General features: G+C 38.7%; 1 protein-coding gene across 1 annotated transcript in view; it reads left to right on the top strand.

The window, feature by feature from the left end:
- The window catches only part of ANO4 (anoctamin 4), a 429862-nt gene that overhangs the window by 256386 nt on the left and 148895 nt on the right, over positions 1 to 24581 (top strand). The window contains exon 7 of the mRNA XM_036759990.1: positions 2253 to 2411. Within this exon, the coding sequence (XP_036615885.1) occupies positions 2253 to 2411 (159 nt within the window). The remainder of the gene's footprint in view (positions 1 to 2252; positions 2412 to 24581) is intronic.

The following is a 24581-nucleotide window of genomic DNA, read 5'->3' as shown; positions in this document are numbered from 1 at the left end:
AAAGTGAAACAGTTCCCTGCCTTCAAGGAACTTACATTCTAATTGGGGAGACTTAATAATTGTTATGACATTGTAAGTTTAAGTTCTACTTTTTAATTGTGTGGTGTTGACCTAGTCACTTTGATTCTGGAGGCCTTAAGTTGACAAATGGAGAGGTTGGATTAAGTAACCTCTAAGAACACTTGCAGTTCTCTCTCCTCTAACATGTTGGAAAGAACATTTCAGTTGGGAATATAGTCAATTAATCCCATTCCTACACCTGACAAAATCTCATTTACATGAAGAAAGCTTCCTTTAAATGCATGTTGTTGACCATTTTAGTGTTCTTTGTAGGAATCTCTTCCAGAATAGACTATAAGACTTGAAAATCTTGAACTTCCTTAGTACAATCCCACATCATGAAGAAGAATGCTTTGCATATGTTGTTGTTATTCAGTCATGTTTGATTCTTCATGAGCCCATTTGGGGTTTGCTTGGCAAAGATACTGGAGTGGCTTGCCATTTCCTTCTCTAGTTAAATTTACAGATGAGGAAACTAAAGCAAACAGGATTAAGTGACTTGTCCAGGGTCACACATCTAGTAAGTGTCTGAGGCTCTATTTGAACTCAGACCTTTCAGACTCCAGGGCCAAAACTCTATCCACTACACCACCTAGCTTTGTATATAACTCACATTTAATAATTGTTGTCTTAAGGTTGCCTATGTTTCCATGTGCCTGTGCAATCTAGAAAGTCATTGCAATTACTGTGTGAATTAGTTCCATCTGTCTGATGTCATTTTGGCAAAATAAATATTTGCTCAGTTGTATGCCCCATTACCCTAATTGTGTCCATACACCACCATGATGAATACATGCAATGAGTGTAAGTAATAAGAATGGACAGTCAGTGGAAGATCCATCTCAAATGACTTTATTATTTACCTCCTTTGAAATTTAGATAATCAAGCATGCAAATAACTAACAGATTATGCCAATTTATTTTCTACCACTTTCTTTTTTTCTCTCTTACCTCAAAAATGAGCAAACACATATATACTGTTGGTGGAGAGGTGGGTTTATCCAACCATTTTGGAAAGCAATTTGGAATTATTTAAGAAAAGTCACTCATTTGCTCATCCTTTTTGACCCAGCAATTACGCTGTTGGACACAGCCCAAGGAAGTGAGTGATGGAAAGAAATTGCCCTCAGATCCTTATTCCAATCTCTTCTCTCAGTGTTGAGTAAAATTGCTGCCATTTTGGAATCAGTCTTCTAAAATTCATAAAACGCACCTCCTTCCTCTTGAATTAGATGAGGGAGAATCCAGTTTGGAGATTCTGCCTTCAAGGTTCTACCGACACACCATCAGCTAAATGAAGCCTTTCCTGAGCCCACAAATGGAAGCCATCTCTCCCCTTGACTTGGTCACAGCACTTCAGCTTCTCCTTTGTACTACTCATCATATTCCAATTTCAGTTATAAAGAGGTGGGGGGCTATAGATATGACATGGTATGTAAGGTGCACACTGTAGTCATTCTGCTGTTTGACTTTGTGTTACTGCTTTTCTTTATCACAGGAATGAGTTTAATGGACGAGGGTAGGGGCAGTAGTATCAGGAAATGACTATAGCATGAAAACAAAAGATGTCAGTAAAACTTTAAAAAAAAATAAAGTCTCTCTATTTGGGAAATTTGATTATAGTCTGCCAAATTTTCAGCAGCCCTCCCTTTAGGGTTTTATCACTGATGCATTCAATGACAATGAATTTCAGAAGCCAGAAAAAAATCATACTGATCTTTCCAATTGTTACATGTAAGCATGAATATGTATATGTGCACAGGATGTACATTGTGTGCACATGGGTACATATATGTACATACATGTTTATATACATGTGTATATACAGCTACACTTGTGTACATGTGTGTATAAAAGCCTTTAAGCGCTCGTGTGCCAAGCACTGTGCAAAGCTCCAAGGCTATAGATGGAAAGGAATAATGGTCTCTGCTGTCCAGGAGGTGATATTCTAATTATGGGAGACCACACATATAAGGAGAGCTCAGCTGCAGAGTGGACAGTAAGTCCCAGGGGTCCTTAGGGTACTTGTATTGGTCTTTGTGTGTGTGTGTGTGTGTGTGTGTGTGTCTTTGTATGTCTCTGTGTGTGATTTATTTATTTTTATTTCTTAACCTCAGAATAACTTCTCACAGATACTGAGTCTCCATCTCTAAGACTCATTAAATGGATTCCTTTCTTTTCATTTTATGCAGGTAGCACCAGAAAAAAACAGATCCAACGGACTTTATTTTAGAGATGGAAAATGTCGGATTGACTACATCCTTGTGTATAGGAAAACCAACCCACAGACTGAAAAGAGGGAGGTGTTTGAAAGAAATATCAGAGCAGAAGGCTTGCAAATGGAGAAGGAGGTAAGTGCTTGGATGAAAAGATTTAAGATATACGTATAGTTCTCCAGAGAGATGATAAGAAGATTTTAAAATGAAAAGAGGACACTCTTATTCATTATTAACTGCTTTATTTGGCTGTACTTTACCAGTCTGGAGTGCTCAGAATTGGTACAGTATGAAGATTGCTGTGTTTGGAGTCAAAGGATCTGGGTTCAAATGTTGGCTCTCCTATTTACAAGCTGTGTAACCTTGGGCAAGTCTCTGGGCCTCCGTTTCCTTGTCAATACAATGGGGAAGTTGGACCAGATGACCTGTAGGGCCACCTCCAGCCCTCGATTTATGATCCCATGAAATGCATTCAGGTAACGTGATGTTGTCTCTAGAATATATTTCCATGTGCTTTCCCACGACAGAGTCAGTGATTGAAAGTGGGCTGCTCCAATTCCCTGGACCTTTGGCCAGATGGCATCACATATTTATTCAGGCTTGGTCTCTGTTATTTGCACAGATGACAGGGAATTAGTAGCAGACACTCAAACAACTCCTCTCAGCTTGCTGCGGTGTTGGGCCTCCACCTTTGGAGTGAAGAACGCAGCTGTAACTGGGAGGGGAGGGATTACTGGAGTTTTAGGTGCTAATTGGGGAGGGAGCATGCTTCCTTCTAAAGCATGGGTTCTTATTCTCGGCTACACAACTTACGTTTTAAGAATATTAGCATAAACGTATTTCAGTGTAATTGGTTTTCTTTGTAATCCTAAGTATTTTATTTTATGCATTTAAAAATATCATTCTAGAAAGAATCCTTAGATTTTACTAGTCTGCCCAAGGAGTCTGTGGTAAGAGAATAGTTAAGAGCCTTTGTTATAAAGCCTGTCTTCCAGCCTGTCACCTCTGAGCGTCATCCACGCTGCTTTCTAGTGGCCTCTTAACTTGCCCAGCCAAGGATGACACCCCTCAGGTTCTATTGTGATGTCTTCCATCGCAGAATCCATCTTCTCTGACCACCGCTCTTCTCTGCCTGCCTCCCCTTACAGAGATTGAGACATAGGGTCAATAACTTTTGGCAGTACCATGGGAATGCATCCTGACACCTCTGGGGGGTGGGAGGCAACATGGGACAGCAGACACATCAGTGGATTTGTAGCCAGGGGACTTGGGTATGGATCTCACCTTTATCAGTTACCGCCTGTGCAGCAGCCCTGAACAAACTTCAGTTCCCTCTTTATCAAACAGAGGTATTGTACTCTAAAGTACTTTCCAACTCTGAATCTATAATCAAAGGCTCTAATTGCATGACTGTCCTCTTTGCTGGTTTTCCTTCAGTAAATCTTCCCAAGGCACAAGAATATAGTGTTAAAGCTCTTGATTTTACTTTTGTCGATGTTGGCTATTTCAGGGGCTTCCTCTTTGTCCTATGGGTGGAGATATCTACCCAAAAGGCATAAGCAGGATCTTGGAACCCTTTGGGCAAATGGGGATTTTGGCCAGGTTCGAGAAAGGGCCCTAGTAGAATTATCCAAGATGTTCTCCCTGACATGGACATTTCAAGGTTTCTAAAAACAAAAGAAACATGGGTATGAAACATTTCCAAGGAGAAAGTAAGGTGGCTCAGAGAACTTCTGCTTATTGGTGGCCTTTCAGGAGAAGATAGTCTGTGCTAGAAGAATCATCTATCTAGGGTGTGAAGGGACCCTTTAGGTCCATTTTATGGATGAGGAAACTGAGGCATAAGCAGGGAACATGACTTGTCCAAAGTCAGAAAAGCAAGATCATAGATTTGGACCTGGGAGAGACCTTGGAGGTCATCTAGATCAACCTACTCATCTTACAGAAGAAAAAACGGAGGCTGAAGGAGATTTAAATGATTTTCCAATGTCTAAGAAGTCAAACTTGCCTGCTTGATGTGACTTGATGAAGCAACACTGCATGATAGGTGGGACTTGGGATCAGAAGGACCTGGATTCAAATTCTACGTCAGATACTTAGTAGCTATGTGAACCTAGGAGAATCACTTAACAGCTCTAGGCCTCAGTTTTGCCCATCTGATGGCCTTTAATATGCCTTCTGGCTCAATCTGTGGTCCTTGCCTCAGGGTAGGAAATCTCCTGGAACATAAATCTACCATTTTTTCTTGACTGATGTAGGCTTCAAGAAATCCTTTGTTACCCCCATTGACTAATCCTTGGTAAATCCTGCTTTGGAGTTTTTGAAATAATCCCTGCTCTTCTTGGCTAACATAGGTATCATTTGTGTTTGCACTTTATGTTCTTTCTCTCATCTCCTCCCTCTTCTATTTTCCTGAGTTTTCCCATGAGGAACAACAACAACAACAAAAGAAAATCTAACTCATCACCCTCTAGGAAATGACTAATCATTTCCTCCCTCTGTTTCCTTCTGAAGCAAAAGATCTTGGTTTCTGCTTAAATGTAATGGCCTTTTCCAGAGCCACAAAAGGTTTGTATTGTGGGGACCAGAAAGTAGCCGGATGTCGAATATTTCATCATGCAACTGTGCTCTTCAGACTTAGGGGCTCCCCAGAATTTTGATAAGCTTTGTTTTGTGACTTACCAGGTCAAGCTAGATGAATCTTATGCTTCCTGAGTAAAGAATACTGTTAAAAATGTTACAAATTCAGACGGTGTGCTGCTAAATGTTTTCCTTTTTAAAATTATTATTTTTAATCTTTTCTTTTTAAATTTTGAGTTCCAGATTTTCTCTCTCCTTCCCTCCTCTCCCCGAACCACTTAGAAGGCAAACTATATCAGTTATAGATACTAAATCTTGCAAAGCATATTTCCATATTAGCTGTATCACCAAATATTTATATATATTTATACACACATATATGTATATATATATTTATAAACATATATATTTATATACATACATACATATATATATATATATATATATATATATATATATATATATATATATGGAGAGAGAGAGAGAGAGAGAGAGAGAGAGAGAATTATACTTCACTTTGTACTCAGAGTTCATCAGTTCTCTCTCTGGAGGTGGATAGCATTTTTTTATCCTGAGTCGTTTGAAATTTTCTTGGGTCATTGTATTAATCAGAGTAGCCACGTCTTTCACAGCCAATCATCATTATAACTATTGCTATGTACAATGATTTCCTGGTTCTTTGCACTTCACTTTGCATCAGTTCATACAGGTCTTGCCATGTTTTTCTAAAACTACCCTCTCACCGTTTCTTATAGCAGAATAGTAGTACTCCATCACAATCATATGCTTCAGCTTGTTCAGCCATTCCCCACATGATGATCATCCCTTCAATTTCTAATTCTTTGCCACTGCAAAAAGAGTGGCTATAAATATTTTCATACATTTAGTCCTTCCTCTTTGATTTCTTTGATACCCTTTAGATTAAAGGGTATATGCACAGTTTTATTACCCTTTGGGTGTAGTTCCAAATTGTTCTCTGGAATGGTTAGACCAATTCATAACTCCACAGTTTATTAGTATACCTATTTCCTTTCATCCCTCAAATGTTTGTTATTTCTGACAGGTGCAGGGTGGTACCTCAGAGTTGTTTTAATTTTTATTTCTCTAATCAATAGTGATTTATAACATTTTTTCACACGACTATAAATGGCTTTGATTTCTTCTTCCAAAAGCTGCCTTTCACCTCTTGCTAATTGGGGAATGGCTCTTAATATTATAAATTGGACTCAGTTCCCTTTATATTTGAGAAATGAGGCCTTTATCAGAGAAATTTACTGTAAAAATTTTGATATTGTTTAACTGTCTATGATACCTTTTAACAAAATGTAGTTTCCCTGATTATCTCTTTTAATTAGGTCTCTTTTTGCTTTTGCTCCAAGTTCATGATTGTTATGCTTCAGCTGAAGATTGATAGATTCTGCTTCAGACCATTATTTTAACTCTGTGTCTTTCTGCTTCAGGTGTGTCTCTTGTAAACAACATATTGTTGGGTTCTGTTTTCTAATGCATTCTGCTCTTTGCTTCTGCTATATGGGTATCAGAGGTGGTGAACCTGCAGCCTTGAGGCCACATGTGGACCTCAGGCATGGCCCTTTGACTGAATCCAAATTTCATGGAACAAATCCCCTTAATAAAAGGGTTTGTTCTATGATACTTGGACTCAATCAAAAGGCCACACCCAAGGACCTAGAAGGCCACGTATGGCCTCAAGGCTAGAAGTCCCCCCCCACCCCACCCCCGGCTATAGACAATAAACAAAACATTAAATTACACCCTGATTTGTAGTGTTTAAAGGTTTCCAAGGTGAATTGCTCACGCTGAAAATCTAATAGTGGGTCTCAGGAGCCATATGACCTAGCTCCTGCACATCCCTATATCTGTCACTTCAAAGAATTTACAAACACTATGGGATGCAGCTACTGAAAACCAACATGGGATCCAAGCATCTTAGATTTAGAGTTGAAAAGGTCATCCAGTCTGTGTTTCTTAAGACAACAACTACCCCAGTGGTAAATGCTCTGCCACCTTTTTTATATTAGTATTACTTAAGCAACCAGTCATTGAGTATTTATTAAGTGACTCCTGTATGCAAGGCACTGGGGATACAAATAGAAAGACTGAAACAATCCCTATTCTCAAAGAGTTTCTAAAGAGTTTCCATTGTAACAGGGGAGACAAAAGATACATATATAAATATCTACAGAATAAATATAGAAAATAAAAACAAAGTTACAAGATAGGCACCAGCAATGAAGGAGATAAGAAAAGGATTCAGATAGAAGGTGGTACTTGAGATGCATCTTGAATGAAGAGAAGGATTCTGTGAGACAGAAGTGAGGAGAGGGACAGCCAATGCAAAGTCATGGAAATGGGAGATGGCATTGTGAGCAGGGCCACTAATCAAACATTAAATCAATGGACAAGCATTTACTGAGCACCGACTGTGTGCCGGTCACTTTACTCATAGCTAAGGCTGTGAAGGATACATACAAATGGGGAAACAAATTATACTCCCTGTGAGCTTATATTTAATAACTAATACTTGTTAATAATTCACATTATGACATTCCAACAACTTTTTTGTATATTTTAATTTCTATTTATTATTTTTATATTTATTATATAACATATATATTATATGTATATAATATATGTTTATGTCCATTATCATATCATCAGCTGAATGAGTATTACTACTTTGTTGTGCTACATATCCTAGTTACTTGCAATTCAACAAATGTGTCTTGAACACCTACTGTATGCTAGGCAGAAGGAAGCAGGGTGGCCAGCCTTGGGCCTTGAACTCAGATAGATTCTGTGTTCATACATACTGGCTTCCTCACTCTGGAGAAGTCACTTAGTCTCTGAGTGGCCCAGTCAACTCTCTAGGATGAAAAGTTACAGATGAGTTGCTAGTCTGTATCATTATAGGGAATTTTCAAAAACTAGGAGTTCCCTGCATAAATGTGCAAGGTAAATTGAAGCATAAGAATTAAAAGACCACCCCCCCTCCATTAGCCCTTGCCTTCAAGGAAATTAAACTCTATTGGTGGGGGATAGATGTAGACAAGTACAGAATATATATATAGTGCTTCAGGTGGGAGAATCAGTAAGTACTGTAGGTGCAAGTGGGAAGGTAGGGAGGGAGGATTAGTCTTGTGTGAGAGGTGGCTTCCGAGCCAAGTTTTGTATGAAACTAGGGATTCTTTCTTATACACTGAGCTAGCAATGAGCAAACAAAAACAGCATCATGGTCAGCTCCCAGCCTTTTGCCTCTCTCTGGTGGTTTCCAGCCTCTTTTTAACATCGCTGAACTACACACCTTCCTCTCACGCACGGCCCGTATGAGCACACACACACACACACACACACACACACACACATATAAAAGAGTACAACACTACATCATTATTAATATTCACTGACTTTGAAAACACAGACTGACAAAAACCTACTAAAAGGTCACTACATCAACAAATTAGAAGAATAAGGAAGAAATTTCCTCTCAGATCCTTGACCAAACAAGTCATAAAGAGGTTCACAGAAGGTAAAATGGACAATTTTGATTACATGAAATCAAAAAGGTTTTGTGCAAGTAAAATTAATATAGGTGAAGAATTCAGTAGCACTTTTAAATAAATGAGTTTTTTGTCTTGCTATAGCATCTATGTAAATTTTGTGAGTATAATTACTATAGCATCTACATACATTTAGGAAAAGGACAAAAAAGTGATGTGTTATTTATTTAGACTGAATCATTTAATGAAATGACTAGTAGGCACATGGGTTTGTAAGCCCCTTGCACTTCCTCTTTGGGTCTCCAGGAGTCTAGTGACCCACAAGTAAAGAAATACTCTTCCCCTCCCAGGGGAGTTTACTTGGTGTTCATCACAACCAGAGACCCAATAGTACCTGTGAAACAGTGGGGGGAAAAACACTGGTACTTGAGTCAGCAAATTGTTGGTACTTGAGATGTAAATCTCTGATGTTTATTGTCTGTGTAACCTTGAATGATTCATTTCCCTGCCCAGTCCTCAGTTTCCCAATTTGTAAAATGAAGGAGTTGGAAGAGCTGGGCTATAAGGTCTCTTTCAGCTCTAAGATCCATGATCCTTTAACCTCCTTAGGCCTTAGTTTCCTCCTCTGTAAAATGAGGCAGTTGAACTAGATGGCCTTTGAGGTCATATGAGATTCTGCAATCCTACGCAGGTAAGTAATATTGTAGAGTGAAAAGAATACCAACGCTGAAGAAAGAGGACTTGAGTTCAGATCTTACCTCTGACACATCCTGTGTGACCTCGGACAAGTCACCCCCTATGGACCTCAGTATCCTTACCTGGGGGTTAGACTAGGTACCATTTCCAGCTCTAAATCTCTGAGTGTATCGTCCTATGTCATTGCATGGGGAGAACTTTAAAAGGTCTGAAGGATCTTGGGCTTAGTCACAGACCCACAATTACTTTTTTAAAATTCAAAATGCATTTGGCCTCCTGACATTGCAAACATTTCTAACATGACCACTGTGGGCTGGTTTCATTATTGGAGCAAAGTGCCGAAGCTTTGAAAGGTTGAATTTTTCTCTGCATTTAATATTAAATCACTGAGATTATTCATGGGGTGCTATGGATACCAACCTTAACTTTTCATTAATATGATAATGACATTTAAAGTCTGCACCATTCTTGAGATTAATGGAGATGCACAGGCTGATTTTGTGGCCATTTTATTAACAAGAAATCAAGTCTAATTTACTTTTGTTTCAAAATAATGATACAGCCCCGTCTCTGGAGGTGAAGGCCGGGTCTTTAACTGGATTCATATGGTTCCCTAACCAAACGATCAGAGCCTGAAAGCAGTTGATGCCAGCTTATGACTGTCATCTGTAAATAGACCCAGAGGGAAATGCAATTTTTTTCTTCCTCAGGAATGTCTCAGAAACCATCCAAAAGTTTCTCCCTTTCCATATTAGAGTGTAAACCTCTTGTTGACAAGGACTGTCTGGTTTCACCTTTGCATGCGTGTTAGTCTTCTCTTTCTCTATACAGTTTTAGTATATATGTCCCTGAAGCAAATCCTGGAGCTTTGCACATAGTATATCCTTAATAAAGACTTATTGGATTAAAAATTATAAAATATTTGATCCTTTGTACAGTTTTTTAAGCAATAGTGTCACATCTCCTCATTTCATCCTTTTAGGTCGGCATGCCTGTAGCTGTACTTTTATTTCTTTGACTTTCCCCTTAGAACCCAAGGGTCTGTCTTTTCCCCCTTCTCTCTTATTGCTAGTACAATAGGATCATGAATGTAGACCTGGAAGAGACTCCAGAGGCTTTCCAGTCCAGCCTTCTCATTTTTGAAATGAATAAAATCAAGGCCAGAGAGACTCAAAGAAATGCCTGCGGTCATCATGACCAAGGCTGGATTTGACCTTGCATCCATGGACTCCAAAGTCAGCCCTCTCTACCACAGTGTCCTCTCAAAGAAAAGTCTATTGTGGCTGCCTCATGTGATGTTCAAACTCTCAACCTTCAGGTGATGTTATGGATGTCCTGCCTGTTTATAGTATTTCTGGAGTATTTTAAACTTTTCAAAGTGACCTTATATTTATTACTTTATTTTATCCTCATGAGACTGTGAGCTTCTTAAGAACAGGGACTGTCTCCTGCTTTTCATTGTATCTTTAGCACTTAGCCTGGTAGTAGGTTTACTTCTGTCTTCGTATTAACTAGTGTTTAGCACACTGACTTTGCTTGGTTACTTATTAAAGAATTGATTACTTCCCTCTGCTTATGCTGCAAAATCTATAGATTCTCCTAACAGCCCATTGTTCCCTGATTAACCCTGTCTATCCTTAAGCTAACATATATAAGAATTATTACATCTTAGGAGAAGATTGGTGGCAGTTGGAGTAGACAGTGGCAACATATAAGAGGTGAGGGGGATGTGCATCTTTACTCCATAGACAGGGGCACCACAGGTAAAGGTCATTGATGGAAGGAGGCACCTAGGGGTAGTTGTATCACTTTGCAATCCATTCTAGCGAATGAGTGGAGTTGTTGATTGCTATTGGTAGGAAACACCCACCCATGTGCATGCCCTGAGGCAAAGCCCCCTTTTCCCCACCTAGGTATGGCTCCATCTAGAGCCAAGTCTCAGGTCACATTTACAGGACCAAGAGTTATTCTGAGCACTTTTCCTCTTCCCCAGCCTTCAAGATCTACTGAGTTCTTTCTAGAGACTATGACATTTTCTGTCACCTAAATTCCCTTTCTCTTCAGTCCCCATCAATTCATATTGTCCCCGCCACTCTAATTTCCTTGTTTAGTCTTTGAAATTAATGAGAACAACTATATGTAAGAAACTGGAAAGCAAGTAAAAAAACGAGGTTTCTTCCTGTCTAGGATTTCATTTGAGTAACGGTGGAGTCAACAAGAAGAGAAGTTGTCAGGCAGCTGGGTGGTACAGTGAGTAGAGCACTGGCCCTGAAGTCAGGAGGACCTGAGTTCGAATCCAGCCTCAGACACTTGACACACTTACTAGCTGTGTGACCTTGGGCAAGTCACTTAACCCTAATTGCCCTGCCTTAATCCAGCCTCAGACACTTGACACACTTACTAGCTGTGTGACCTTGGGCAAGTCACTTAACCCCAATTGCCCTGCCTTCCCCCCTCCAAAAGAAGAAGAAGAAGAAGAGAAGTTGATAGGGCTTCCTTATTTAAGTCTCAGAAATGCTTCCCTCCCTCTCAGCCTGGCACCTCACATATGCACAAGAGTACAACACTACATCATTATTAATATTCATTGACTTTGAAAACACAGACTGACAAAAACCTACTAAAAGGTCACTTCATCAACCTGTTGGTTGCCTCTTCTCAGTCCAGTAGTAGCTATTTAATCTTTGTTAAGTCACTTAATATATGTGTATATGTGTTTTACTCAACTCCTTAACTTATTTACTAAGTCATACAAAGGCTGAGATCTGGACTGAGAGCTGAGCAAGAGTTCTCAATGCTGATAAAATCACAGATCTTTTGTGTAATCACTTGAGGAAGAAGAAACAGTGTGGTGTTTGAAGTCAAAGGACCCACATCCAGATCAGGATTCGGTCATTAGTAGTGTGGGCTTGGGCAAATGACGAGGAAATGAAAGAAAAGGGAGAAAGGAAGGAAAAAAAAGGAGGAAGAAAAGGAGGGAGGGAAGGGTGGAGGGAGACTTGGAGGAAGGGAGAAAAAAGGAATGAAAGGAAGAAGGAAGGAAATATTAAACACTTATTATGTGCCAGGCCCAGTATTAAGCACTAGGGATACAAATACAGGCATAGAGAAAGACAGACCTGCCGTCAAGGACCTTACATTCTAATGGGGAATACAGTAAAGAAAAGGGAACTGAAAAGTGGTAGGTGGGAGAGAATGAAGGTACCCAGGGCAGTGACAAGTCAACAGGAAGTAAGGAACAGCCTGAAGGAGATTGAAGGCAGGCCAACCATAGCCTCTTCCCAAAATGGAGGCTCTAGGAGGCATAGATGGTTATGAAGCATGGTCTACCAGCACTCCAGAGAAGTGAAGTGTAAACATGTATTCCATTGAGGTTGTTTGAAAGGTCAATTCTTGGGTAAAACAAACAACAACAACTAGAGAAGGATAAAGACCAATATAAGATCAAAATGGGTACATGATTTAGACATACAGGGTGATATCATAAACAGATTAGAGGAACATAAAAAATTTTACCTATGAAATCCATGGATGAGGGAAAATTTTATGACCAAACAAAAGATAGAGAGGATCACAGGAAGTAAAATTAATAGTTTTGATTATACTAAATTAAAAAGTTATTGAACAAATAAAACCATTGCAGCAAGAAAACTGGAAAAATTTTAGCAAATTTCTCTTATAAAGGACTCATTTCTCAAATATGTGGGAAAATGAGTTAAATTTATAAAAGTAAGAGTCATTCCCCAATGGATAAATGGTCAAAGGTATGAATTGGCAGCTTTCAGAAGAAGAAATCAAAGTTATCTATAGTTATACCAAAAAAAATGTTCTAAATCACTATTGATTAGGGAAATGCAAATTAAAGCAACTCTGAGGTGCCACCTCACACCTATCATGGCTAACGTGATAGAAAAGGGAAATGACAAATGCTGGAGGGGATGAGGAAAAATAGGGACACTAATGCAGGAGGGAGGAGGGGTGGAAGGAGAGAGGGAGGACGGGAGTTGGTGAAGTTGTGAACTAGTCCAACTGTTCTGAAGAACAACTTGGAACTATGCCCAAAGGGCTATAAAACTCTCCATAGCCTTTGACCTAGCAATACCACTAATAGGTCTATATCACAAAGAGATCAAAGAAAAAGGAAGTGGAACTATATAGACAAAAAATATTTATAGCGACACTTTTTATGGTGGCAAAGATTTAGAAATTGAGGGGATGCCCATCAACTGGGGACGGCTGAACAAATGTAGTGTGTGATTGTAATGGGATACTATTGTTCTATGAGAAGTGGTGAAGGGAGTGGTTTCAGAATAACGTAAGCAAACATATATGAGCTGATACAAAGTGAAGTGAGCACAACCAGAACAATATACACAGTAACAGCAGTATCATAACGATGATCAATTGTGAAAGACATAGCTACTCTGATCAAGATAATGATTCGAGACAGTTCCAAAGGACTCATGATGAAGTGTTATACATCTCAAGAGATCTGATGAGCTCTGAGTGCAGACCGAATCATAATTTTTTCACTTTTTTTCTTACTTTTTTGCAACATGGCTAATATAGAAATATGTTCTGCATGATTGCACATGTATAATTGATATCATTTTGTTTGCCTTTTCAATGGGTGGAGGAGGGACTGGAGGGAGAGAGAGAAGTCAGAACTGAAAAATTTTAAAAATAAAAATGTTAAAAAGAATAAAGATAAAAGCACAAGCAGTTGATTTCCTCCAGATATCCTGTTTGGGCCTAGATTTGCTTCACAGCAAATTCAGTGGCCACATAGTACTAGTGTTGACAGATCAATTCATAGGATGACAACCATGTGAGGGGCGCTTTTGTCATTCTTCTGATGGGAGTAAAAGGCATATCTCTGATATATGCTCTGAGGCCTTACCAGTTTCCTTTCTTCAAGATCTCTAGCCCAGGGATCTTCAAGAAATGATTGACTAAAAGAGGGGCAGGCAGACTTGGGTTTCAAAGCTTGATCCTTATCTCATTCAGGGCCATGAGCTAGGGTTTGTAACATGCTTAATTTACACTAATAAGACATTTTTAAAAATCCCTTCCTGAACAGATGTCTGTTATCTTTAAGTCTTTAATTTTTTGTGTCATAATGGGTCCCTCTTTAAAGTTTAGGATTGTAAAGGAAAACCACAGGAGGAAAACGGTGCTATTGAGCATCTAAGTAGAGGCAGGAAAATGTATCCCCTCCATCTCTCCCTTCCCCCTACTCTCTCCATCTCTCTCTCTCTCTCTCTCTCTCTCTCTCTCTCTCTCTCTCTCCACCCCCTTTCTCTCTCCTCCTCCCTCCCTCCCTCTCTCTCTCTTTCTCTCTCTCTCTCCATCCATCCATCCATCCATCTATAAGTGTGTATATACATATATATGTATATGCATAATATTATAAATTAAAACATACTTGTAGGTGAGTATCAACATATATATATATGTCAGCCAGACAGTTGTTGTTCAGTCACGTCCGACTCTTTGTGACCCCATGGACCACAGCACACCAGGTCTTTCTATCCTCCACTATCTCACAACGTCTGACCTAGCTCATGTTCATTGCTTCCTTGACACTATCTATCCATCTTATCCTCTGCCCCCCCCTTCTCCTTTTGCCTTCAATCTTTCCAACTTCAGGGTCTTTTCCACTGAATCCTGTCTTCTCATTATGAGGTCAAAGTATTTTTAAGCTTCAGTATTTGACCTTCCAATGAGTAGTCTGAATTAATTTATTTAGGTCTTGATTGATTTGATCTCCTTGCTATCAAAGGGACTCTCAAAAGTCTTCTCCAGCATCACAATTCAAAAGTGTCAATACTGCAGCACTAAACTTTCTTTATAATCCAACTCTCACAGCTACGGGGAAGACCATAGTATAAGAAAGAGCCTTGGGGAACACTTTCTTGCTCTTCTTTTTCTTTGGAATGTTTTTGTTGCTGCTTTCTGTACAATATTGTGAACTGTCCATAGTTCTTCAGGCACTCTATCGACCAGATCTAATCCTTTAAATCTATTTATCACTTCCATGTCATATTCATAAGGGATCTTGTTTAGTTCAGATCTGTACAGTCTGATGGTTTTCCCTACTTTCTTAAATTTGTGTGGATTTTGCCATAAGAAGCTCATGATCTGAGCCACAGTAACTCCAGGTCTTGATTTAAATAACCGTTTAGATGAGGGGTGGGGAACCTACAGCCTCAAGGCCACATGTGGAACCTCTAGGTTCTCAAGGGCAGCCCTTTGGCTGAATCCAAACTTCACAGAACAAATCCACTTAATAAAAGGATTTGTTCTGTAAAACTTGGACTCAGTCAAAAGGCCACACCCAAGGACCTAGAAGGTCACATGTGGCCTTGAGGTCCTAGGTTCCCCACCCCTCGTTAGAACATCTCCACCTTTGGCTGCAAAGTATACAGTCAGTCTGATTTCAGTATTGGCTATCTGGTGACATCCATGTGTAGAGTCATCTTTTGGGTTGTTGAAAAAGACTGTTTGCCATGACCAGTGAGTTATCTTGACCAAACTCTGTTAGTCCCTACAAGTTGCCTGCTCTTGTTATTTCTACCTCACATCTCTTACATCTGTTCCCTTCTCTCTATGCACATGACTATGGCCCCAGCTCGGGCCCTGCTCACCTCTTACCCAGACTACTGCAATGGCCTCCTAATTGGTCTCCCTAACCTTCTACTCCCAGACTCTACTCCATACTCTTATATAGCTGCCATAATCATTTTCCCAAAGTCAGGTATAACTTTGTCACTGCTCTACTCAACACTTTCCAACGTAGCCCTATGTTCTGGTTATTTCCCAGAATGGAATGTAAGTTCCTTGAGAGAAGGAAAAAGCTATTTCCCAGAATTACCTTCTGTTGGGTGAGAAATGTTGTCCTTTTCTTTAGCAATAACTCCTGTCCTACCTTGACTCTTCTTTGACCATTTTTCTTCCTGGCTGAGACCAAGAGAAGAAATGTGTGACCATTTGCTGTGGTTATAGTGTTCTATTCAGGTAGGCAGATAAGGGAGACCTTTTTGAATTTTTCTTAAAACTGTATAAATTGAAGACTAAGATTTATTATTATATACTAAAATATATCCATAAAATGTCACCAAGAAGCTTCTTCATGTTATAAATTCTTTCATTAATCAATGAATTACTCAATCCACTAACACAGTGCTTGGTACATAGTAAGGTCCTAATAAATGCCTGTAGGCTGACAAATTCATATAAAATGGATATACAATACATATGTGCATGATATCTACATACATAGACACATATATGTGTGTGTTAGCAAAGGAAGTTCACCATCTGACATTGTACAAGTGACCTAGCTTCTCTTGGCTGCAGGGAAATGATTTTTATATTCTTCTTAAAAAGCTGAGTTTTTTTTAAAAAAAAATATTCACAAAACAAAATCAGAACTTGTGGTTACAAATTCCTAAATTACATTCTAGTGAAATGAATCAAAATGGTTATGGACCAGATGGCCAAAGAGGTTTCCCAACATGGGGAGGGGGGCTTATGGATGGTGGATTGAGGTGGCTAAGTACTGAGTTGGGAGTGGGAAAGTAGAGAGGATCCAGGCTTAGACTGCCCTGATATCTCCTTTTCTCATGGAAAAATGATTAGACTTTCTCTCTTCTTGATCCCAGACACCATAACTAGGATCAATATATAGAAATTACAGAAAGATTTTGGCTCAATATAAAGAAAAACCTCCTAATTTTTAGGGCTGTCCAGAAATGAATGGGCTGCCTCATGGAATAGGACAGAAACTTTGCTCACTGAAAGTCATTAAATAAAGACTCGACCATCACTTTTCTGAAATGTCTGGGATGGAGTTTGAGCTTCAAGTAGGGTTTTATTGCCTTACTTGCTTTCCTTTGTTTAGTCAGAATTTAGCACAGTACCTAGCATAGAATAATCACTCAATAAAGTGGGGTTTTTTCCACTCATTCCATTCATTCATATCTTTGTAGTTTCTTCCAACTCTGAAGTTCTCAGGTTCTAAGAGAGAGGTTTCATACAGAACAATCAGAGTACTCATGGCTACCACAATGCTTTGCATTTAGTAGGTCCCTAGTAAATGCAGTGTTAATAGATGAAACATTGGAATATCTGTAAAATGACAGGTCTGTGGAAGAAGGCTGGGTCTGACCACATACCAGTATACTTACCCAGCAGTGGGCTCCTAAAAAATTCCAAGTCCGTGTGTTGGTGATTCTATAAATAAATGTGTATGTGTGTGTGTGTGTGTGTGTAGATACCAGGTATATTATATATAGACACATGTGTGTATATAAGTGTATATATATATATATATATATATATATCACATATATACACACACAAATTTGTGTACACATCCAGATAGATATCACACCAGTATTTATATGGATAAGGACTAGCCTTGTGAATTCACTGGTATCAGGAACTCCCGGAAGAGGAAATTCCCTCTTCCACTGCAGGTCAGAACCTTCTCCATAGCTTCTAGTCTTAAAGAGTCACTTGGGGCATTCATAATTTAACTGATTTACTCAGGGTCACACAGCTATTATGTGTCAGAGTGAGGATTAGAACAAGGTCTTCCTGGTTTCACAGCCAAGTCTTTATTCACTAGGCCATTCTGGCTCTCTTCTCTATGTCTATATAACTATGTCATAATGTCTCTATATCTATGTAACTATGTCAATATATCAGGATAAACTATCTTTATCTTTATCTATACAAATATATAAATCTAGCTGTATATAGATATCAGCATCTAAAATGTATGTGTAAATCAGAGTGTCCCAAAAGAATTGTTGCAATTTAAAGTTTTAATAGCTTAAAACTGCATTAAGATTTTTGGGGCGCCCTGTGTCTATGTGTATATCTCCATATGACACATGCATGTACACAAAATGTATATGTGTGCATGCACATATATCTGTGTGCATCTTTTTTCAGGCAGGCAGAGACAGAGAAAGATAATAAAAGAAAGGGAGAGACAGAGGCAGAGACAAGCAGAGACAGAGACATACTGGTAGCTGAGGGAGACATCATCCGAAGTCCATTCCTCCTCTGCTTTTATGATCTTATGACCTAGTTTGAGATATTCTTCCTTTCAATCCCATAAGATGAAACAAAGTAAGTGGTAATCGCTCCCCTATATAATAATCACTTAGTGGTGAGCTGTAGCTTCAAGAATTTCCGATGAACATGAAGGATCACTCTTGGTAATAATCCCTTTGGGGTGTGGAGGGGAGTGTGTGTGTGTGTGTGTGTGTGTGTGTGTGTGTGTATGCGCATGTATGTGCGTGAGGAGGGGTTAGTGATCAGAGAGTTCTTATAATATTTAAAAAACCTGACACTACACTGAAACCACATCCCATCAAGAAGCAAATGTTTGATTGGCTTATTTTTTAAAAATTATGTAGGTGTGGCTTTTAACTACAGGCCCAAATTAATATCATTTATTCCCTAGTCCCAAAATGAGTGAGATGTAACGATATTGAATCCTGAATTGAAGCCTGAATATTACTGAATATTCCTGAATATTACTGCCTCTATTGATGCGAGGAAGAATTTACAAGTCAGATGGTGTGTCTGTGTCTGTATCCGTGTGTGATAAATGGTTATACCTGTCTAAGTAGGCAGCCAGGTGATGCAACGAAGAGAGTGCTAGACTTAAGAGTCAGGCAGACACAAGTTCAAATCCTGCCTCACATGTTTACTAGCCATATGACATGGCCAGATACATAAATAAATTTCTGGAGTATTGAGGAACACAATAGCACAGACTAGTTTAAATTAATCCTGGCACATGAGCTCTGTGTCTTTTCTCTGGTTCCTTGGATCTCTGCTCTGTTCCTTCATCTTTTTCCCCATTCATTTCTCCATAAGAAACTTTTGAAGAGGCCAAATTACAAGCTCTGGGCAAAGGTACGAATGATTTATCATTGGGATGACTAGCTTAAAGAAACATCCAGGAGAACAAAGAGCAGAGGGGGTCATAAACATAGGCACTTAGTACAAGTTGCAAAAGAGGTCAAGAATCCAGTAGGACTGTTATTTGCCAGGCCATTTTAAGGCAGGGTTGGTCTGAATGAAAGAGTCACAAGTTGAGGGTAGCAGACTTCTATGAAGACATAGTCATCATTGTCATTGCTATGGCCATGTGTGAGAATGCCTAAAAAATAAAGCATGATATTACCAATAAAAAGATGACTGTCTCTTCCTGTTGGCTGTTGGAGGAACACAGAATTTGACTGCCACAATGAAGGAAGGAAGGGAAGGAGGGATAGATGACTGAATGAGTAAATGAATGAATCCATAAGTGTATGTACATGTTATCTCCTATCCCATACTAAGAAAATTCCAGTGGTTCCCTATTACTTTCAATATGAAATATAAAGTCAATTGTTTGGTATTTTAAATACTTCTCAACCTGTACCACTCTTACCTTTCCAATCTTATGGTTCCCTACATTGCAGCTACACTTTTCTTGCTGTTCCTCAAATCTTACACTTTGTTCAATGCTCTGGAGATTCATATAGAAAAATGACAGTTCCTGCCCCCTAAGCACTTAGAGTCTTTGTAAGATAACTCAGTGCTCAAATAAGGAGACCTACTATCAGGTAGTCATTCTGGGATGTAAATAAGTTCCATCTAGACTTGAATGGGTCTGACTTATTATAAAGCAGGTCTCTGAAATGTCTTTGCAGGACTGAAGTAGGAAGAAGGACTACTCCAGAGAACATTTTTTTTTCTTCTGCACATATCCTGTGACACATCTCTCTCTTATCCAAATGGATGCCCTTGGGTACACTGGCATTCCAGAGATGAGGCAAGCCCTGGATAGGTCTTCAAGAGTGAGAGTATCTGTTTGTATCTGGCTAATCATTTGCTGTATTGCACACACCAGTATACCTCACAAGTCAAATGATGCAGCTGGGCTCCCTTTTTCCTGCCTGTCTAATTCTCAAACTATGTTTTCCTTCTCCTTGTGGACTAGAAACTCTATGAACATATAAAAGCCCATGTACCTTGTTCCAGGTACATGAACAGGAATAGAATGGAAGTACTTACTGAGTACTTTGCCTTCCCCCAACTAACCTGTTGTATTTGATCATTCCTTTATTATGTAGATATAAGGATATCCATTATAAATTTTATGTCATCTTGCTTTTTTTCACCCAAAGATCAATGTTAATTGTTCCCCATTTGTTTCATATGCACGTCTTTGTTCTCTTGAAGTCAATGTTAGCACTTCCAAGCAGAGACTGTCTTTTCTCCCTTTCTTTCTTTCACTCCCAATGTCCCAAAGCACCTCAGTGTTCAAAATCTATGTGCTGAACATTGAATGAATGAATAATTAGGTGAATTCTTGAAAAAAATTTCTACATTCTCTCTCTTCTTAAAATTCACATCTTCTAAACATTGCAAACCAGTACTACAAGAAGGAAGCCATCAGAAATTACCAATTTAATGGAATAAAGATTTGGTAACAATTTCATAGAGAGTTATTTCTGTAGCTAAGATCATAACGTGCACATGCACATATAGGTAATATACACACATACCTATATGCATTATATATCTGATCAGTATAAAATGAAACAAATAACTTCAAAAAATGTTTGCACATAAACATGTGTATATTATATGTACATATATATATATATATACATATGCATGTATGCATGTATATACGTGTGTATGGCAGGGTACTGTTGCCCATTTGGGGCAGCTAAGTGGTATGGAGTGGATAGAGGACCAGGTCTGGAGTCAGGAAGACTCCTCTTTCTGATTTTGTATTTGGCCTCAGACACTTACTAGCTGCATGACCCTGGGCAAGTCACTTAACCCTGTTTGCCTTAGTGTCCTCATCTGTAAAATGATCTGGAGATGGAAATGGCAAACCACTCCAATATCTTTGACAGGAAAACCGCAAATGGGGTCACAGGGAGTCAGACACGACTGAAACGACTGAAAAATAACAACTGTTGTCCATTTAGACTATGTATATCCACATGGGTCTTTCTAAAAGTGGTTTACACAGAAGTAAAAATAGACATCCCCCTCCTCCTGCTCCAAAGGAGTCTTTGATTCCTGCCATGAGAGTGACTCTGGCCACTCCTCAGAGAAAAGGGGTACTGGACTAGAATTCTAGCTCCTTGATCCATTATTACTATTATTAGGCTAGGCAGTATAATTTTTAGGTTCAACCTAAACTCTTTTTTTTTTAAATTTTTTAATATATTTAGTTTTTGGCATTGATTTTCACAAGAGTTTGAATTACAAATTTTCTCCCCATTTCTCCCCTCCCCCCACTACAAGATGGCATATGTTCTGGTTGCCCTGTTCCCCAGTCAGCCCTCCCTTCTGTCACCCCACTCCCCTCCCATCCCCTTTTCCCTTTCTTTTAGGGCAAGATAAATTTCTATGCCCCATTGCCTGTGTATCTTATTTTCTAGTTGCATGCAAAAACTTTTTTTTTTGTTTTTGAACATCTGTTTTTAAAACTTTGAGTTCCAAATTCTCTCCCCTCTTCCCTTCCCACTCACCCTCCCTAAGAAGTCAAGCAATTCAACATAGGCCACATGTGTATCATTATGTATAACCCTTCCACAATACTAATGTTGTGAAAGACTCACTGTATTTTGCTCCTTCCTAACCTATCCCCCTGTATAGAATTTTCTCCCTTGACCCTGTCCCCTTTCAAAAGTGTTTGGTTTTGATTACCTCCACCCCCATATGCCCTCCCTTCTATCATCCCCCCCTTTTTAAAATCTTCTTCTTCCTCCTTTTTTCCTGTGGGGTAAATTACCCAATTGAGTATGTATGGTATTCCCTCCTCAGGTCAAATCTGATGAGAGCAAGATTCACTCATTTCCCCTCACCTGACTTCTCTTCCCTTCCTAAAGAACTGCTTTTTCTTGCCACTTTTATGTGAGATAATTTATCCCATTCTATCTCTCCCTATCTCCCTCTCTCAACATGTTCCTCTCTCATCCCTTAATTTTATTTTATTTCTTTTAGATATCTTCCCTTCATCTTCAACTCACCCTGTGCTCTCTCTCTCTCTCTCTCCTTCTCTCTCTCTCTCTCTCTCTCTCTCTCTCTCTCTCTGTCTCTCTGTGTATGTATATATATACATATATATGTATATATACATACATACTTATACACACTCACATATACATATATATACATAAACATATATATATATATATATATATATATATATATATATATATATATATATATATATATGAATATTCCCTTCAGCTACCCTGATCCTGATGTCTCATGAATCATACACATCATGTAGGAATGTAAATAAAACAGTTCAACTTTAGTAAGTCCCTTGCAATTTCTTTTTCTTGATTACCTTTTCATGCTTCGCTTGATTCTTGTGTTTGAAAGTCAAATTTTCTATTCAGCTCTGGTCTTTTCACTGAGAAAGCTTGAAAGTCCTCTATTTTATTGAAAGTCTATATTTTGCCTTGGAGGATGATACTCAGTTTTGCTGGGTAGGTGATTCTTGGTTTTAATCCTAGCTTCATTGACCTCCGGAATATTGTATTCCAAGCCCTTCGATCTCTTAATGTAGAAGCTGCTAGATCTTGGGTTATTCTGATTGTGTTTCCACCATACTCAAATTTCAACCTAAACTCTTAATCACTATTTCTTGAAGGTAAAGGAGAGCCCCAAGCTGTATATCCAAGGCCTGAATCCTTCCCACCAAATGTCAGTTCCACAATGAACATAGATAACATATAGCGAAGAAAGCCTTTTTACCCAAGTTAATAGTAAGACAGAAATCAGAGAAAGTTTACATGTGAGAATATGCAGAAGATATTATGAATTAAATGAGCTCTCCTTTTGGGAGTGAGATAACTTAGCTCAATCAAGAGAGAAAGTCCCAGATCTCAGCCAAGACAAAATTCCCCAAAGTCTCTAGTGTAGCAGTCTGGGAGTGAGGACATGATGGAGACTTCTTGCTCCTCTCATATTGGCTTCTTCTCCATGTCTATCTCTCCCTTCAGCAACTTGAAGAGAGGTTATCTTCTCTCTTGAAGCTAGAAGCCAGAAGAACTCAAATCTCCTCTCTCACCCAATTCCCCCTTACACCCCCTACCAATGAGGAGAGGATTTCATACAATTGGCCCTTACAAGTAAGAGTTACATATACATATATGGATATATAGCTCTACACACACATATGCGTATGTATATATGTATAATTAGGAGGGAGGGAAGGAGAAAAAGGGCATGAAAATTCACATTTCATTCCTTCATATTCTTTCCTATACTGTCTTAACTGATTTCAATTTCATTAAATCTTATCTGTTTCTGCCTTTAGCTAGAGTCAAAACTACTAGTAAATTTTGGTATAGCATTTGGGGGCAGAGGGGCCAGATGTCCTCCCACATTCTCCATCACTTTCACCTTCAGCTTCTTTAAAAAAATTTTTTTTATCTTTTGTTTTTAATATCACCTTCATTTCTCAGTGTTTTCCTTCTTCTTTGTCCTTCCCAGAGAGCCGTCTCTTTTACTAAAGTATATATTTTTAAAAAACAGAAAAGGAAGTTGAGAAAAGTTAACCAATGCATTAACCAAGTCCAAAATTATATGCACTGTTCCATACCCGTATCTCCCCACCTCTACAAAGAAGGAAAGGAGGTTGATTCTTATGTAGGTCTCTTCTTTAGGTCCAAGCTTGGGCAGTATAATCACTTCTCTCTGTAAAAGTTCTTACTGATAGAACCCTGTTGATGGACAAAATAGAGTATCAACAAAAGCGCCAGTGTCTAAGAAATCTGCATTTTTTTATTTTTATCTTAACTAAACTACTCATACATTTCAGTTTCTGTGAAAAAAAAATGCTTCATACCTTGGAAAACCTATGTGGAGGCGATAGCAAAAATATTTTGCAGCAGAAGAAGAATGATACAGAAGCTGTTGAATCAGTAATCATTTCAGATTTATTTTTCAGAGGGTGATCTTCAGAACACCTTCAGCATTGGGAAGTGGGCTTGTGTTCTTCCTATTGTTTGCTCTTTGAAAAGCTGAGTATTAATGATGCAAAAGTCCTGTACATTTAAGTCTCTTCTTTTAAATATGCAACAGCAATAGAAAACTATCATTACTTAAGAAAATGGCATGAATGTTTTCTCTTTGCCGTCAAAATAGCTTTTAACGTTTCTGAGCTGTTTAAATATAGAGTGGACAAACATTAAGTTTTCAAGGCATAAATATTTGTATATAAGAGGCTTGTCCTTGCTCTGCATTACTGGAAGGCTATCTCTCTTGATGAACAAAACCTTCTCAAAAGCAATTTACACAGATTGGTGAGAAGCATATCAAGGGTATGTTTTGAAAATTTTTATGGTTGAGGAAAGCTGGGCTCTTTTACAAAGACCCTTGGATGGACACATCAAAAGTTAATGATGGTGTGAGTCAGTAGGGATCAGCCATGCACTACAGAGTTTCACTGATCTTTTTTTAAAAA

The sequence above is a fragment of the Trichosurus vulpecula genome, chromosome 5 (genome assembly GCF_011100635.1).
Source record: "Trichosurus vulpecula isolate mTriVul1 chromosome 5, mTriVul1.pri, whole genome shotgun sequence".
In the NCBI taxonomy this organism is placed as follows: Eukaryota; Metazoa; Chordata; class Mammalia; order Diprotodontia; family Phalangeridae; genus Trichosurus; species Trichosurus vulpecula.
Note: the sequence above shows the minus strand (reverse complement) of the source record. Positions and strands in the feature narration are given on the sequence as shown.